This window comes from Ovis canadensis, chromosome 11 (genome assembly GCF_042477335.2).
Source record: "Ovis canadensis isolate MfBH-ARS-UI-01 breed Bighorn chromosome 11, ARS-UI_OviCan_v2, whole genome shotgun sequence".
In the NCBI taxonomy this organism is placed as follows: Eukaryota; Metazoa; Chordata; class Mammalia; order Artiodactyla; family Bovidae; genus Ovis; species Ovis canadensis.
Window position 1 is genome coordinate 62,030,280 of NC_091255.1, and position 16,460 is coordinate 62,046,739.

The 16,460-nt window shown below is 59.4% G+C and overlaps 1 protein-coding gene and 2 long non-coding RNA genes across 15 annotated transcripts; 2 read left to right on the plus strand and 1 right to left on the minus strand.

Annotated features, from left to right (window-relative positions):
• The first annotated feature begins 306 nt into the window (after positions 1–306).
• Positions 307–5,977, plus strand: LOC138414498 (uncharacterized). Of its 4 annotated transcripts, none has more exons than XR_011246858.1 (5): positions 307–470; positions 1,035–1,247; positions 4,152–4,399; positions 4,534–4,776; positions 5,064–5,977. It is a non-coding gene; the product is annotated as an uncharacterized lncRNA (long non-coding RNA). The 4 variants fall into 4 exon arrangements; XR_011246857.1 differs by having other exon boundaries at positions 313–470; positions 1,035–1,409; XR_011246859.1 differs by having other exon boundaries at positions 318–470; positions 1,035–1,409; positions 4,576–4,776.
• Positions 5,899–15,781, minus strand: TMC8 (transmembrane channel like 8). Of its 10 annotated transcripts, none has more exons than XM_069542018.1 (16): positions 15,278–15,781; positions 14,398–14,659; positions 14,048–14,196; positions 13,522–13,671; positions 13,152–13,237; positions 12,488–12,624; positions 12,074–12,221; positions 11,536–11,706; positions 11,091–11,230; positions 8,942–9,065; positions 8,517–8,614; positions 8,138–8,321; positions 7,761–7,891; positions 7,512–7,670; positions 7,006–7,084; positions 5,899–6,415 (listed from the first exon to the last, which is right to left on the minus strand). In XM_069542018.1, the coding sequence occupies exons 2-16, from the start codon at positions 14,547–14,549 to the stop codon at positions 6,158–6,160; spliced, it is 2,166 nt and encodes a 721-aa protein (XP_069398119.1). In that variant the 5' UTR covers positions 14,550–14,659; positions 15,278–15,781; the 3' UTR covers positions 5,899–6,157. The 10 variants fall into 10 exon arrangements, with proteins under 10 accessions (XP_069398119.1, XP_069398122.1, XP_069398121.1 ...); XM_069542021.1 differs by having other exon boundaries at positions 7,761–7,819; positions 15,278–15,780; XM_069542020.1 differs by having other exon boundaries at positions 7,761–7,819; positions 14,398–14,631; positions 15,278–15,770.
• On the plus strand, positions 11,156–11,534 carry LOC138414499 (uncharacterized). The gene is made up of 2 exons (XR_011246861.1): positions 11,156–11,246; positions 11,443–11,534. It is a non-coding gene; the product is annotated as an uncharacterized lncRNA (long non-coding RNA).
• Positions 15,782–16,460: the final 679 nt, after the last annotated feature.

Sequence of the window (16,460 nt, forward strand, 5' to 3'; positions counted from 1 at the left end):
AGGGCAAGGATCTGTTTTTGTTTTTTAAGGGATCTCTGATTTGTTGCTCCACCTTGCATATCCATCCTGAGGCCCCGAGTAGCACCTGGCACCAAAAGGTGCCCAACCAGTAGTTGTTGAATGACTGAATGAATGCCTTGTCAGTTGGTCCCTTAGGAGTTCAGTTAGCAGGGCTTGTGGCCAAGAGTCTGAGCAGAAGTCAGGGGCTGGAGGGGGATGGACTGGGTCTACCCAGGTACTTCCAGGAGGCCCAGAGGCCTGGGCTGAGAGTTGTTCTCCTTTTATCAGAAACACCATGATGTGTTTGTTTTTAAAGCAAATGAGGAAATGATAGTTCAGCCTCTGCCGCATTCAAGTGAGACCCGCCCTTCAGTGGAGCAGAGGCGGCCGTGGCCCTGCGACAGGAGAAGGGACGGGGCCAGTCGACACCAGAGGAGGGCAGCCCCGCTCAGAGACATGGAGAGGAGCAGGTGACTGATCACCTTGACCTTAAGGGTCACAGGGACAGAGCCGGGGCATAGGAGAGGGCAGGAGAAGGGAGGGGGAGCAGAAAGGTGGAGGGGGAAAGCGGAGGGGCGGAGGTGGTACCAAGAGCATCTTCTCTCCCTGGCTCTGTACCTTCAGGCGGCTTTGTGGGGAGCGGGGTGGTGGGGGCGCTGACACCCTTCGCCTCCCACTAAGAGTCGGGCAGCTTCCCCTTTGCTGGACCTCAGGGCAGGGGTGTGGTGGGGGGAGCCTAGACTTCCTCATTCTCTCACTGCCCTCCTCCTAAGCCAAGGCACCCCAGCGGAATGCCCCCAGCCTGCCCTGGGGTCACCCCCACCCAGAGGGACTCCCGTTATAGATCAGTCACTGGGGTAGAGTGATTGGATATACCCCTGGTGGGACGTGCCCTCTGCCCCCCTCCACTGGCAATGCCCCCACAACCCAAGGGGAAGCTACACACTTCCCTGGCTCAATGTCACTGTGCCCATCATCCTCTGCTGAACCTGCCCATCCCTTCCTGCTGAGCTGTCTCTTCTCTGAACCCACAGGGCCCTGCAGGTCTTGAAGCTGGGGTTCCAGAACTGTCCAGCTGTCTGGCAGCAAACGCCACTCACCAGCAACAACCTCTCACCCTGCCAGCCAAGGTCTCTACCACGGGTGGGGGCCTGACCCCAAGGTCTCCAGCTGGGGGTACTCCTTCCCGCAGTGTGCTGGGCAACTCTCCCCTCTCCTGTGAGGAGCTGCTGGTGGCTGTAGGAGAGGTGAGTGTGGTCAGGAGGACCCAGGGAGGAGAGACAGCCAGAGCCCGCCCAGAGAGCCTTGTCCTGAGCTCAGAGGATGCCCAGGACCTCACAAACATCTTCGCTCACAGAAGCTCTTTGAAGCCCAGAGCATTTTGTCTCATGAACCCATTTTGCAGATGAGTAAGTAGTGGGCCCAGAATGGCAAAGCAGTAACTGGGGTACATATGCATGCAACAGGGGCTTCCCCACTGCCTTAGTCAGTAAAGAACCCGCCTGCAATGCAGGAGACCTGGGTTTGATCCCTGGGTCAGGAAGATCCCCCGAAGAAGGAAATGGCTACCCACTCCAGTATTCTTGCCTGGAGAACCCCATGGACAGAGGAGCCTGCAGGCTGCAGTTCATAGAGTTGCAAGAGTCAGACACGACTTAGTGACTAAACCAACATGCAATAAGGGGCTGGGCTGTGACTCGAGCCCAAATCCTCCCCTCTGTCTTGTGCTTCCGGAGCTGTCTGGGCCTTTGGGTCCCCCCTGTTCTGTGCTCCCTACACCCCTGGACTTTGAGCCTGCCGCCTCAAGACCTTGGCAGCAGCCCCCTCCCACGGTGTCCCTGAGCAGCCACCTAGGGCAGTCAAAGAGAGCAGTTGCAGGAGCTCCCGGCCTCTGACGGACTGCCCTCCAGCCAGCAAGCAAGAGTTCTGTTGCTCGAAGCCCTCTACCCAGAGTCCCTGGGTGCTCCCGGTTGGGTGCATGCCTGCAGCGGGGAGATAACCTGGAGATCACAGCATCCCAGGGCTGTGCCCAGAACAGCAATGCTCCCCACACCCCCAGGGCATTAGGAGGGGCTCAGAACCAATCCAGGGCTCACGGTTGCCACCACTGCTGAGCAGTAGGACCCCGGGGAAGAAGATGCCCACATCCTAACCCTGCAGTATGTTCTGGTAGCTGGCCAGGGGGATGGCCCTTGCTAGCCTGCTGATTTGGGCATGAGGGGATTATCCCAGAGATGCGAGGGGGCCTGATATAATCACGCTGTGCGCTTGGTGTGCTCAGCCGCGCCCGCCGGGCTGCTCTGTCCATGGGACTCTCCAGGCAGGAGCACTAGAGTGGATGGCCATTCCCTTCTCCGGGGGATCTTCCTGACCTAGGGATTGAACCTGCGTCTCCTGTGTCTCTTGCGTTGGCAGGCAGATTCTTGAGCCACCTGGGAAGCCTGATGGAATCATGAGGGTCCTTTTGAAGGACTGGACCCCTTAGGGCTGGGGAGGGAACCAGGGAGGTGGGGGACAGCACCCAGCCAATCCCGCAGTGGCACCAGTGTCCCCAGGGAGGACAGGCACCTCCCCAACCAGGCCTTTCTTTTTATGAATGAAGTGACTTTACTGAAACACTTCCTGCTATACACTGATGTAGTCGCATGCGCTTTTCTTCTGCTCTCACGGAATGTGGATCTTTGATCCGTACATAGATGCTTTCCTCGAGGACAATGTCCTGACCCCAGGGAACCATTCGCTTCCCTTGCAGGCTCTTCTCTCATCCAGAACCTCACAGGTCAATGACACTCGCACCCCCAGCACAGCCCCGGAAGGGGTACCTGACCCAAGAAAGGCCAGCTACCCTTGCCTGGGCCCCGGGAGCAGCTGCTGGGGCCCGTGAGGTCTGGGCGTGTCAGGAAGCTGGTCTGGCGGAATGACCCAGCCCACCTGCCAGCAGCAGGAAGGATGTGGGTGGGGTGGGGGGTTGGGGGTTGGGAACTAGAACCTGGACACAGTGTCCTGGAGCTCCCCTGGGGACTAGCTTTATCCGTCACCTTGGTGGTCCCTTGTCCCCAGTGGGCAAGAATCGCCACCCAGAATCCTGACTCGTACCCCTGGGGACGTGCCCTGGGGACCCATCTACCTCTCTGCATTTGGGGAGCAAGAGCTAATATTCTCTTAGTTTCCCAGTGAAATTCCCTCCCAGAAAGTCTGTTCTCACTCTGATGAGAGGGGTGGGGGAAGGAGTTGAGGATTCCACACAGAGGGGTGGCCTCAGCTGCAGGCAGGCTGTGGCCTGAAGGCTGAGAAGCTCGAGGTTTTTCCTCTAGGTTGTGCTCAAGGTATCCGGATTCGAGCTGAGGCTGCTCATGCAAAGCCTCCCCCTTTTATCAGTGTATTTGAGGAGCCAGGGCAGAGAGCGGCAGGTGGCCTTGAAGGACACTTCCCTCAGGCCTTGGTGGAACCAGGGCCATCTTTCTTGGCCCGCCCCACGTGCCCCTCTCCAGCCATCACCTGTGCGCCCCTCAGATGGGGGCAGAGGCTGTTCTGCGCCTCCTCGCCACGGGCTGCAGGTGTGACAGCCGGGTCACCCGGATGGAGCAGAGTTGGGGTGTCCTCAGAGCTCTCCTGTCATCCACTGGACTGACATTTTGTGATTTCTGCCCACAGAGGGCATCTCCCCTATAACAGACGGCCTTACCAGCATCTCCTTGTTTGCCTCGCATCCCATTCCTGGGAGGGTCCCCTGTGCTGGGCCGCCTGGGCTCATGTGGCTGGGAGCCCTTTCAGGGCTGGGCAGGGAGAGTCTGGGGCCCCCCAAGGTGGAGGCGCTGGGGTTTCCGCCTTCCAGCATCTGTACTGGGCTCTTGCACCTGGAGACACCCGGGCTTCACCTACTGCAGTAACCCCATGGCCTCTCCCTGCCCACGTGTGTCTTCTTTGCTACTGGTGGAGAGGCTCAAAGTCGTTACCTGCCCCCTGACTCTCCAAGCCCACCCCGGGTGTACTGGTTCCATCTTCACTGATGGTCCTCGTGGGGCCCACAGCCCGGCGTAGAGGCCTCAGATCGCCATTCTGTGCAGCCAAGCCCCGTCTGGCCCATCCCCACACCGTGGCTCAGCCTGCTCCACGGCCTCATCTCCCATCTGAGTCCTCTCTCCTTTAAGGCCCCCTGCTGCTGCTGCTGCTGCTGCTAAGTCGCTTCAGTTGTGTCCGACTCTGTGCGACCCCACAGACACCAGGCTCCCCCGGCCAGCCCTGGGATTCTCCAGGCAAGAACACTGGAGTGGGTTGCCATTTCCTTCTCCAATGCATGAAAGTGAACAGTGAAAGTGAAGTTGCTCAGTCGTGTCCGACTCTTAGCGACCCCATGGACTGCAGCCTACCGGGATCCTCCATCCGTGGGATTTTCCAGGCAAGAGTACTGGAGTGGGGTGCCACTGCCCCCAGGTCTACAAAACCCTCCTGCTGGCTCCCTGCTGAGCCCCAGGTTGCCTTGCAGGCGGGCACAGTCATAGGGCCACTTCCTGTCTCTCTCACTTCCTTTAGGCCAATGACCATGTTGTAATAGGACCTCAACTGCTCTTCCAGGAAGGGCAGGACACCCGTCAGGACGCTATACAAGTAACTACACGGAGGAGAGTGGCGTCATCCCCAGGTTTTGGCTGAGCAAACTGAGGCTCAAGGTTTGAGTTCCTCCAAGTCCCAAAGCTCATCCCCCTCACATCCGGCGATGCACTTGGGTAGTTCTCTGAAGGCACATGAAGGTGATCAGGACTGTGAGGTTTCAAGGTAACCTTCACGTTCTCCCACTTAGTGCCCATCAGCATCACCTCCCCACCCCTCAGGACTCCTTAAACCACAGGGCTGGGCTCCACTCCATTCGAGAAGGTGGGGTAGGGCCTGGGAATAGGCTTTTCTGACAAGTTCCCAGGTGCTGTTGGTGCTGCTGGTTGGGGACCACACGTTGACCCTAAGCTGCTAGTTAACGATGTGTCTCAGAGTGTGTGTCACTTCCTTTGCGGCCAGGCTGGTCGCCCTCTCCAAACTGAGCACACAGCTCCCTATGTCTCCTGCAGTCTCATCACCAGCCCCAGAACAGGGCCCTGCACTTGTTGACAGATGGATGGGTCATGTGACGCTGGGTGAGAGAGAGACAGCGACAGAAGGAGCTGTAAGAGCCAAGCCTCCAGTGACCACATGAAGCCTCTGGACTGAGGGCGCCAGGCCAGAGCCGCCCGGACGCCGTGTCCAGGCCAGGAATCCAGCCAGGCACTGGGCCCCAACTGCTGGAAGCAGAGGCTGGGTTGGTCAAGCACCTTCTGGGGTTTCTTCTGACCCTCCCTCCTGACGGTTCTTTGGGCCAGCAGTTCTCAACCCTTGCTGCTGTTGAGAGTCACCTGGGAACTTGAGAAAGTCCCGATGCTGGGCTGCTGGTTGTACCTGGATCACTGGCATCAGAATTGCTGGCATAGAGCCAGCATCCGACAGGCTTCTCAGGTTGTTCTCTGAGGCTGAGAACCACGGATTGAGAACCTCTGCAACCTCAGCACTGGAGGTTTGGGAATCTTGGACACGGCCCGGCCTTCTTGGGCAGGGGGCTCCTCTAACTCCCTGGGACCCACACTCTATGTCTCAGGGTGCAGATCAGCTCTGAGCGCTGCCCCTTGCAGACTCATAACACCTCTGGGTCTTAATGGCCTCATACGTGACGGAGGAATTACAGGAGGCTGTGGGGGTGCCTGCAGTCAGAGCAAGGCAAGCCCCACCTGCAGGGTTGCTTTCACTGCGGCCAGGCCTTTCCCTTCTGACAGACCGAGGTCTCCGAGCCTTTATAAGGGCACTCTGCACAGTAAACAACTCCTGAGCACCCCCAATGGATGCGTATTTATAAAGCACATTCGTGGGTCGCTATGCTAATACGTTATGTATATTATAAAACTTTAACAAAAATAGAAAACTTTAAAGGACAAATATAAAAATATAAATACAAGTTCCCATATTTTCTTCCTGCTGTCCCTGGGTGTATGCACCCCACCTTAGGACACCCTGTTGGAGGGTCCACTGAGAGGGAACCAGGGATCAGGAGCATGGGACGAGGGGGCAGGAGGTGGGGGTGCTGCACGTGGGGGCCTGGCGAAGTTCTGGGCTGTGGTGGTGGGGGGGCTAAGTGCTACAGCTCCGAACCGCTGGAGAAGCGGAATCTATGGGCGGGGACTGAGACACCGCGCAACCCGGCGGGATCTTCAAGGGAGGATCCTGGCCGGCGGGGCCTGGGTCCCGGGGAGCCCGGGCACGGAAATCCGGGGCAGAAGGATCTCGGGCGCGATCCTCGGGACACGGGGGACTCAGGCCCCAGAGAGTCGCCGGAGCCCGGCTCCGGTAGCAGCCGCGACAGGTCATCCACCAGGTGCCACTTCTCCTGGACTTGCTGAGGCCGAGGCAGGGAGCGAGCAGGCGGGTTAGGAGCTGCACCTCCTCTCACCCGCAGGCGGGCGGGGGAGGATGCAGCCGAGCTAGCCGTAGCCACTCTGAGGCCCCGTCCCAACCGGAGCTCGCCCGGCTTCCCCGCCGCGCTGCGGCCTCGCCCCACTAATCTCCCGCCCTACGCTACACTCCGCCCCGTCCAGGTCCCGCCCCTGCCCGCCCACGTACTTTAGAGACCACGCCCACAAGAGACACCGCCCCTCAAGACCACGCCTATCAGATACGCCCCCTCTCAAAGACCACGCCCACAGACAACGCCCTATCTCAAGATCACGCCCATCAGACCACGCCCCGGTATGAGACCACGCCCCCACCGGAGTCCCGCTTCCCCGACAGCAGGCCAAAACCACACTCGGTATTAAACCGGGTCTCCAGGCTTAAAGCCACGCTTCTGTCGCCCGGCTCCTCCTGGCCTGAGGCCAAGCCTTAGGCCCCGGGCTCCCTCTCTCCATCTTCCCCGCTTTTATCGGCGGCCCGCGGCCCCAATAGGGTCTCGCCAGCAGTCCCCCTGGCCCCAGTCCTGCGGATACTTACCCACACCAGCTGCTTCCGCAGTCTCCGGATGGCTCTGGAACTGGCCTGGGACTGGGAGATGCACACGGTCAGGACAAGGCTTTGGAGAGAAGGGGAGGCATGGTCAGTCAGCCCACTACTTCCTCCTTCCCCTCCTCAATCTCTTAGAAAACACCCCCCGGGGGTCCTCTCTCTTCCAGGATCCCAGATACAGCTTTCTCTCCCCTCTCCTTCCTCCCGCCGGTCGCTCAGCCCCTCTCCTCTGCATGGCAGGCTCACAGTGCGTCTGCACCGGGCACTGTATTCCCCCGGTGGTCATTTCAGGGGCTTTTACAGGTGAGGATGTAAGGGCGCTTGCCCAGGGGCACCAGGGAACCTCCAGGCCACCAGACCTGACCCCCCTCCATTCCCTGGCTCTCCTTGTCTGGCTCCTGGATCCCCTGAGACTGGCTGGGGTGCCCATGGACGAAAGGATACTCCCCTCCCGGGTGCCCGTTCCCTTGGCCCCCCACTGTCCTGAAAGGCACCTGAGCAGGATGAGAAGCGGGAAGCTGAAGGCGTGGGAGCCGAGGTAGTAGAGGATGCGCTGGCTGGGGGGTGGGAGCCAGAGGGCCACTAGCTCAGGGACCACCTGCCAGGGGGCCAAGTAGTTGGTGAAGAGGCCACAGTCCCAGGAGGAGCGGATGCTGGGAGAGAGATGGACAGAGGAGGGCCAGGGTCAGCGCCCAGGCGAGGAGCCACCGGCCCGGCCGCCTAGGACCCTCTGCTCCGCTCACCTGCTGACCACATAGCCCAGGGGCACAGCAGCCAGGAGCAGGCCCAGGAGGAGTACCAGCTGGAAGAAGAAGATGGAGCTGGAGGCACGGAATCGCCGAGGAGATGCCCTGGAGTTCCTCAGCAGGGTGTACTGGGGGGAGGGGGAACAAGGCCACAGGGGGGCATCCTCAGCGCAGTGTGCAGACCGGAAGTGACCAGTCAGCGCAGTGTGCAGACCAGAGGTGACCAGTCAGCGCGGTCTGCAGACCAGAGGTGCAGTCTGCAGACTGGAAGTGGCTGGCTGGGCAGCCGTAGGATGTGAGGGCTGCCCCGCCGATGGCGCTCAAGGCGCCCAAGCAGGTGCACCCCTGTGCCCTCCCTGTCCCAGAGTCCTCACCTTCTTGATGTAGAAGGTGAGGAAGATGAAGACGCTGTTGAGCAGGGGCAGCAGGGGGCAGTAGAAGAGGCCCATCCAGGTGACCGTCTGCCCTTCCACGATGTCCAGCACGTTCTTGGGCACCAAGAACTCCTCTCGGTCCAGCCAAGCCCAGAAGCGGCCGGAGAACCGCTCGACCAACATCCTGGGGGAGGGAGAGAACAGGTCCCCACCACCCGGGAGGAGTGTGTGAACCTCGCCGGTTCCGGCCCTGGACCTTTGCACACATGCACTCACATGGGACACACGAGTGTAGAACTGCTCACAGCCTTGGTCGTGGCCACTGGCCATCCCCCCAGACACGCCCACACCGCCCCCGGGGTGTCCCCACGTGGCTCACCTCCTAGGCAGGCTGACAAGGAAGGCGAAGGCCACCGTGAGGAGGAAGTTGAAGATGCTGAGTTTGTACAGCTCCTCCCCCACCGAATTCTCCCAGCACTGGTCAGAGGAGGCATCTGTCACTACCCTAGGTCCCCAACCACCCCTCACCCACCTGATGTGGGGATCCTGAAGTATAGGAGCCGTGCCTGGAGTCTTATTAGCTAAGTTAAAATCCAGGCCTGGAGAACAAGACAAGCAACCAGTTGGAGCTGCCTCCTCTGCACAGGGCAGTGTGATGCGAATGGCGCTCCCTGGAGGTGACTGCTGAGTGCACAGCTCTGCCCACAGCCTTTCACAAAGGTGAGACCAGAGAGGGGCAAGGAGATCAAAGAGGTGGGGCTTTGCCGAGGACAAAGAAGCGGCCCGGATGGAGACACCAGCCACCTGGTAGTCACAGGCGTTGTAGCCGTAGGACTCACAGCTGGTCTTGTTTCTGCCGATGCACAGCACAGTCTGGCCCAGCGAGAAGGAGAACATTCCCAGGCTGGCCAGCTTGAGCACCACGCACCTGGGGGTTGGGGTGGGGGCAGAGACTGTGTCAGGGGAGTAGCCCGGGTACAGGGCACATCTACCCTGGACACAGGTGTGTCTGACATGCACAACCTCAAGTTTTTTCCTGAGACTGGCCCCCCTCTAAATCCAGGGCCCAGCTTCCTTCCAACCTGCTCCATCCATGTCAATGTTTCCCAAAGTGCGTTCCCCAGACGACTCACAGGAGAATGGTTCTGTTTAGATCAGTATGGGAAACAGTGAATGGTCCAGCCATCCTTCCCACAACACCCAGCTTGGAGAGTCACAGGAGGCACACACAGGCCTTTAAGTCATTAATGCAGGTGAGATCATTCTTCTAAGGCCTATTCCCAGGTGGCTTAGTGGGCAAATAATCTGCCTGCAATGCAGGAGACACGGGTTCAATCCCTGGGTCAGGAAGAGCCCCTGGCAACCCACTCCAGTATTTTTGCCTGGAGAATCCTACAGACAGAGGAGACTAGCGGGCTATAGTCCACGGGGTCGCAAAGAGTTGGACGCGACTGAGCACGCTATTTACAACATGTGCGTGCATACTCCTGAATAATATATAACTGGACAACACAGGTAGGGTGGCCTAACCCAGAACCATCACTGCATGTTATATACAAGTGTGGACTTTCTTTTTTTTACTTTTTGTCTGTATTCTGTGACTGAACCTGCGTCACCTGCTTTGGAAGCAGGGAGTCGTAACCGCTGGACCGCAGGGGAAGTCTCACAAAGTGTGGACTTTGAGTGCTGACGCATGGCAAGAGGCTGGTGGAAACAGTGGTTCTTCCATTGAGGAAGGCACGGGTGGGTAGGGGCTTATTTTTATCTTTCATCCTTTGAGCATTTTGAATTGCATGTGCTATTACCTATGTGTAGTCAAAGCTATAGTTTTTTTTCTGTAGTCATGTATGAATGTGAGAGTTGGACTATAGAGAAAGCTGAGTACCAAAGAATTGATGCTTTTGAACTGTGGTGTTGGAGAAGACTCTTGTGAGTCCTTGGACTGCAAGGCGATTCAACCAGTCCATCCTAAAGGCAATCAGTCCTGAATATTCATTGGAAGGACTGATGCTGAAGCTGAAACTCCAATATTTTGGCCATCTCATGCGAAGAACTGACTCATTTGAAAAGACCCTGATGCTGGGAAAGATTGAAGCCAGGAGGAGAAGGGGATGACAGAGGATGAGATGGTTAGATGGCATCACCGACTCGATGGACATAAATTTGAGTAAGCTCTGGGAGTTGGTGACAGACAGGGAGGCCTGGTGTGCTGCAGTCCATGGGGTCACAAAGAGTCAGACACGACTGAGCGACTGGACTGAACTGAACTGATTACCTATGTGTACATGTTATCACCCGTTCCAGTAATAAAGTTTCAAACCAAACACAGTCTACCTTGGAGGGACTTGGAATGGGCTGTGGACATCTTCTGTGCCAGGGAAGGCCAAGGAAAAGCAGGCCCTGCCGAATGATGGGTGGTTGGCAGAGAACCTGAGCTGGAGCTGGGGCGCTAGGGAGGTGGTGGCTGGGTCCAAAGCGGGACCTGAGTCCTGAGAAGGGAGACAGAGCAGAGCCTGGGGGTGGAGGTGGGCTTGAGTGTGAACCTGCACTCGGCAGGCATGGGGAGATTCCTTTGACTGAGGCACTTGACTCCTTCAAACCTCAGTTTCCTCATCTATCCAGTGGCGACGAGGATGGTCTTAACTTCACAGGTCACGTGAGGGTTATCAAGGTGAGGGTTGTAAACCCTCAGGGCACATGGGAGGGAGCTGTGTTCCTAGGGGGGTGACTGTAGTACCCTGTCTCCCCGAAAAAACAGTCGCTGGCTTGCTTTGGATAGTGGGGACTGAAGAACCTTAGATGGGGCCCCCTGAGACTGCGTGTGAGGGCGGCTGTCTGCCTTCCCTTGCTTGGGGCCCCCAGTACTAGGCGATAATCAAGACAGGTGGCAGGACAGAGTGTTTCCCTGCCCTCCACACACTATCACACCAGTCACCCCCCAGGTGGCACTCACCAGATAAGGGTGAGGTTGACCTCAGTGTTGGGAGGGTAGTTCTCCAGCTGGACCAGGAAAACGAACAGCAGGGGACCCAGAAAGTTGACCAGGGCGATGACCCCAGGAGGCAGGTACTGGAGCAGCAGAAACAAGGACTCCTGTGGGGAGAAGCAGGTAAGGGGGTGCCGTGGGCTGGAGGGCCCCCAGCAGCTCACCCATCCCCTACGACCCCTTCAAGTGTTGCTCTGAGGCAAGAGCATCTGGGAGCCGCCAGACTATTCCCAGTGACAGCGTGGCGGTGGGGGGATAGCCACAGGCAGAGCCAGTCTGACCTGGTCGTGACCTTGGGCAAATTGCTTTAACCTCTCAGAGCCTCGGTTTCTTCTCCTGCAAAGTGGGGCCATCCCATCCCCTCCCCCAGAACTGGCTGGGATGAAATAAATGCATGTCAGTCGCCTGGCACCTCCTTGTTGTCCTGCGAGTACTTGGTGGCCCAGAAGATGGCGCTGATGGCTCCAACCACCAGGAGCCCGATGAGGATGTTGACCCGCAGGTAAGTGAGCAGGTGGCAGGCCCTCTGAGCCCGGGTCTGCTGCTGCAGCAGCAGCAAGTGACGCCCCTCCTCCAGCTCCATCTATGATGGGGGCAGGGCAGGGGTGGGTTAGGGCTGGCCCAGGTGGAAGGGGAGGCGGGGCCAGCAAACAGCCCCAGGTTGGTGTGCGTGGGGAAACAGGCTGCAAGCGCTAGGCAAAGTTGGGGTGATAGTAGGCTGGGGACAGACGGTTTGGTTTTATCCAGAGCCCCCCCCCAGCACCATACAGGTGAGTGCTCACACCCCCACATGACCCAGCACCCCACCTCCCTCAAGCTGAAAAATCTGTGTGCACACACTCTCACACTCCCACACTCAAGCCACACACTCATATACAAAGTCCCATGTGCTCTCACACTCATTCACACTCACACTCACATCTCACATTCATGCACATCCTCACGCACACCTTGAATTCATTGCTGATCTCATGCCTCTTGATGGTGGCGGCCTCCTGCCCCCGGATGCAAAAGTCCCAGGACGAGAAGACCTTTGCACTGAGAGGAGACCGGTAGTCCTGGCCCAGGAACATCTTCTGTGGCAGCCCCTTCACCATCCTGCAGGGGACGGTGGGGGGCAGGGCTCAGCCTTGGCTCAGCCCTGGTCTGGTGTGGGAAGCCCCGGGCAGCCCCAGGGGCAGGCTTGGACCTTGGCCTGACTGGGGGGTGGGGTAGGGATACAGGAGTGGTGGCTCTGCCCCTGAGTTCTGCAGCTGGGAATGCAGAGTTCTGGGCCTGAGGCCTGTTGTCAGGGACTCCCCACCAGCTTGAGTGTACCACACTGAGGAGGAATGATCAGGGGAGACCTGGGGCTCTGCTCTCACCTCCGCAGAATCCCACAGAAGCAGAGGAGCAGGCATGCCAGTGGGCTTAGGAGGTAGGCCAGGCGGATACTGTATGTCGAGCTGCTCTCCGGCCCCGCCTGGTACGCTCCGTAAAAGAGATAGGTGTTGTTGAAGGCCTGCAGATGTCAGACAACGATAATGGACCCAGGCTGTGTGCTGAGTGTTTTCTTGCTATTAACACATTAACCCTCACAATAACCCCATTGGGTAGAGAATAAGAGTATCCTCATTTCACAGAGGCCCAGAGGGGTTAGGCAACTTGCCCAAGGACACACAGCTTGGAAGAAAAAGCCAGAACTGGAACACGACAGCCCACACAGGAACTACTCAGTGGCTTCCAGGAATGAGGGTAGGGTGGTGCTTATTCCAGAAGCCTGCACTTTTCCCTTCTTGTCCTTCCTACCCCCGCCCCACCTGGGCTCTGAGGGCTATGGGGTCATGCATGGGCCTGGACGGTGCACAGCGGCCTCAGCCTCTCTTGTGACTCTGCTGCTGACCCAGACAGCCTGTCTATGAAGGAGTGTCCCCCTAGATGCCAACACGCCCTTGGAGGGGTGGGGGTCATCTTAGACTGGGGTCTTCTGAGGCCATATCCCCAGGTCCTCCAGCCTCCTTGCTCCTTGGCCGGGACAGACTCACTCACCCTGCCGGTAAAAACATTCCAGAGTAGATTGTTGAACTTGGAAACACCGGGCTGGGGTAGGTGGCCACTACCAGGACACTGGAGAGCTGTTAAGAAGGAAGAGGGGTCCCATAGGGGAGGGTCCCCAAGGCGTAGGGGAGGCTTTGCCCCTCCCACTCCATAGCTCCCAATCTTGGAGGCCTGAGCAGGGTCCTGAGGGCATGTTAGGAGGCTGGCATGCAAATAGTAAGGTCAGGCAGAGTCTCAGGGCTGGACCCAAGCAGGTTGATACCCAGAGGGTTGGGGCTGTCCCAGCACAAGAATGCTGGACCAGCCCCCAGGGTTCAGGTGGGCTCAGGGGAACTGTTCTCTCCATGGGCGGGGCACTCACTGAAGTTCAGAGCCGGTCCTGGGTCAGGGGGCCGGAGCCAGACCAGGGGTAGCAGGATGAAGCCGCTGGTCAGAAGCAGGGTCAGCAGGTTAAGTAGCAGCAGGAAGCGAAGGAAGGTGAAATAGGACTGGATTCCAGTGCCAAAGAGGCCTGCGGGGGACAGCAGGGGAGTCAGGAGGCGCCCAGCCGTGAGCCCGACTGGTCATCCTAGGGCTGACCAACCCAGCGCGGGTGTGGGTGACTAGCCTTCCCAGGACCTCAGCTTAATGGCCAGTTCCGGAGGCTTGCCTAGCAGTACCTCTAACAGCCACGAGGGCGCGCCATCGTCCATCAACGTTTTGGGGGGCTGGCTCTGGGGACAGAGGCGGGTGTGTGACCTCAAAGCCACGTGATTGGGGGGGGGGACTGGTGGTGGTGGGAACAGTGCGACGGCAAAGGGGGCTGATTCCCTCTTCTGGTTTCTAAACTAGACGCTGAGACTGCAGAGAGGGGAGGAGGGAGGTGGGGATTGGGGTTCAGGTCGTACCGCCGATCTCGTAGAGAGCCCCCTCCCAGAGCCCACAGCCCCGGGTCAGCCGCCGAGCTGCCTCCCCGAGTCGCCGGCCCACAGTCTGCCGCCTGCGACGCCACTGCTGCCAGCAGGAGGTCTTCACCCCCTCGGGCTCCCGTAGCTGCCTGGGATGGGGTGGTGATGGGGAGGGGGGTGCCCTGAGTCAGCCAGCATGCTCACCTGGGCAGGCGGAGCGAGCACCCTGGGCCAAAGTCTTTCCAGGGCTGATGTTTCCACCCCGCCCCCGTCCAACAGGTGCATTTCCCCCCCACCCCACCCCCACTGCTCGGCCTCCGCCGGGTTTGGCAGGGTTCTCCGGCACCCACCGGATAAAGCGCTTGTCCACCATGGCGTACGGCAGCACCCGCACCGGCTGCTGGGAGAGGCACAGCCTCTCCATCTCCTGCTCACATAGCTCCTCGCCCCCTGGCTCGGCTTCTGGCTCCCCGGGGGCCTGCAGCGACCACTGCCTCTGCATCTCTGCGGTGGGGTGGAAGTTGGGGCGGCAACGCCTGGGAGAGATGTGGGGCGGTTGTTGAGGGAGCCTCACAGTCTTGGCCCTGGCATGGTCAGTAATGAAGAGAAATCCTGTTGGAGGAGATCTGGCTCAGTGTCCAGCCACATCTCAAAGCAACATATGGCCTCAGTGTTCCCATCTGTCAAATGGGGAGAAAGGAGTCCAAAGGGCTCCGAAAGATGGGACTCACAAAGGAAGCCAACGCCAGGTGTGGCCACCATTTTAACACGGTGGGGCCACAAGGCCAGCTCTGCGCTACTCCAACCTGCTCCCAGGGGCCACATGCCTTCACCAGCACCCTTTGGCAAGAGACAATTCCACGTGCTGATTCTCCCACTGGGACCGAAATAGTTCCGGCCCCGAACCCCAACAGTTCCCAGGATTCAGCATTTGCAGCAGCACTTCGAATCTGGACCTGCTGGGACCTCCTCTGTCTTCTACCCGGTGGTCCAGCTGGTGGTCCAGCTCCCGGGACTGGGTCCGCCAGGGTTCCCCAAGGAACCCAGATGGGGGGGCGTGGCTACAGCACCAGCGGTGGGGAAGGGAGGAAGGAAGGGGCCCCTCTGCCGCTCAGCTGCGGTTCTCACCCCTCCCCCGGCCAGCCACCAGCAGCTTCTGGGCTTCAATTCTCTCTCCCACTCCTCTGACGATCCGCCTCCTCAACCCACCCCAACTCTGCACCCACTCACCTGGAGTCCAGCGACCAAGTGCCCGGAGGAGACCGTCCTCCGACCGTCTCCCGCCACGCCGGGCAGGGCTGCGAGAGTCGAGGGGAGGGGGTCACATGACAGGAACCGTAGCTCCCCACCCTCTGGTCGCCGCCTCTCCCCTCTGTACTCTTCTCTCCCCGACCTCCGGCAGTTTCTCCGCTCTGCACCGAGGCCCGCACTTCCTGCGGGGGTGCGAGGCGCGGGAGCGCAGGTGCGAGGCGCCGCGGCTGGGCGCTGCGCTGGGGTCCGGCCCTGCCCCTTTCCGCCGGGCACCCGGGCTGGCGACACGGCGTCTGGGTCCAGGGTCTGACCCCGCAGTGCCGCGGGCGGCAGGCTGCGAGCCCCGCCCCTTATTCGCCGGGAGCTCCGGCTGGCTGCGCTGGGCTCGCAAGGCGGGAGAGTACAAAAACTTAGTGGGTGGATCCCATCACTTGGAGCTGCCGGCCCTGGCGGTATTTCTCAACGTCCCTCCTCCCATCATCTGCACTTGAGCCGAGTTGGCCCGGCGCCTGGCCTATAGGAAGCGCTCAGGAACCGGGTCCACTCACGCCCCGCCCCAGCGACTTGTTTCAGAGCCCTCTTGGGCCCTTTCTCTCTGCTGGGACTCCGTGGGAGGCCCCGCGATCCTGCCCTTGCTTTTTCTCCCTCTCCACCTCCTCCAGGGCCCCGTCATCTTTAAGGAGCTCCAGTGGTTTTCCTGCCTCTCTGCCCAGTCCCCTTCCTGGTTTTCCAGACTGTCCTCTATGCCCCAGGCTGCGTGCTGGTGCTGGGCGCACAGTGAGCACACAGAGGGGACCGACAGCGGGGAAACGGCCTGGCAAATGTACATGCCAATAGAAAGTGCCACATGCTCCAACAGGGTTCAATCCCGGAAGGCTCCATGGAAGAGGTGACTTTCAAGTTGGGCCTGGGATTGTGCAAATACAGCAAGCTGGAGCATGGGCGTGCAGGGCTGGGATAGTGTTGGCAAGGAGAGGCAGGGACTAGGCAGGGCTGGTTCTCCATGCTCAGGTGCTTGTGCCAAGACCCAGCCAGAGGTAACGACTCTGTGTGGACATCCTGGCTTGGCCTGCCTGTCCTGCCCTCCAGGAGGGCCCTCTCCTTCCTTTCTGCCTTCCAGCTCACTTTCACTGCCCACCTTCCCAGGCTTCTCCCAGCCAAG

What these genes read in the sequence shown, in the direction of transcription:
- TMC8 (XM_069542013.1), bottom strand. Translation starts at nt 14,549, where the DNA reads ATGCAGAGGCAGTGGTCGCTGCAGGCCCCCGGGGAGCCAGAAGCCGAG. An exon ending in GTGGACAAGCGCTTTATCCG is followed by an intron (nt 14,197 to 14,397) that starts GTGGGTGCCGGA and finishes ACCCCATCCCAG; the next exon opens with GCAGCTACGGGAGCCCGAGG. An exon ending in AGATCAGCAATGAATTCAAG is followed by an intron (nt 11,707 to 12,073) that starts GTGTGCGTGAGG and finishes CCCCCATCATAG; the next exon opens with ATGGAGCTGGAGGAGGGGCG.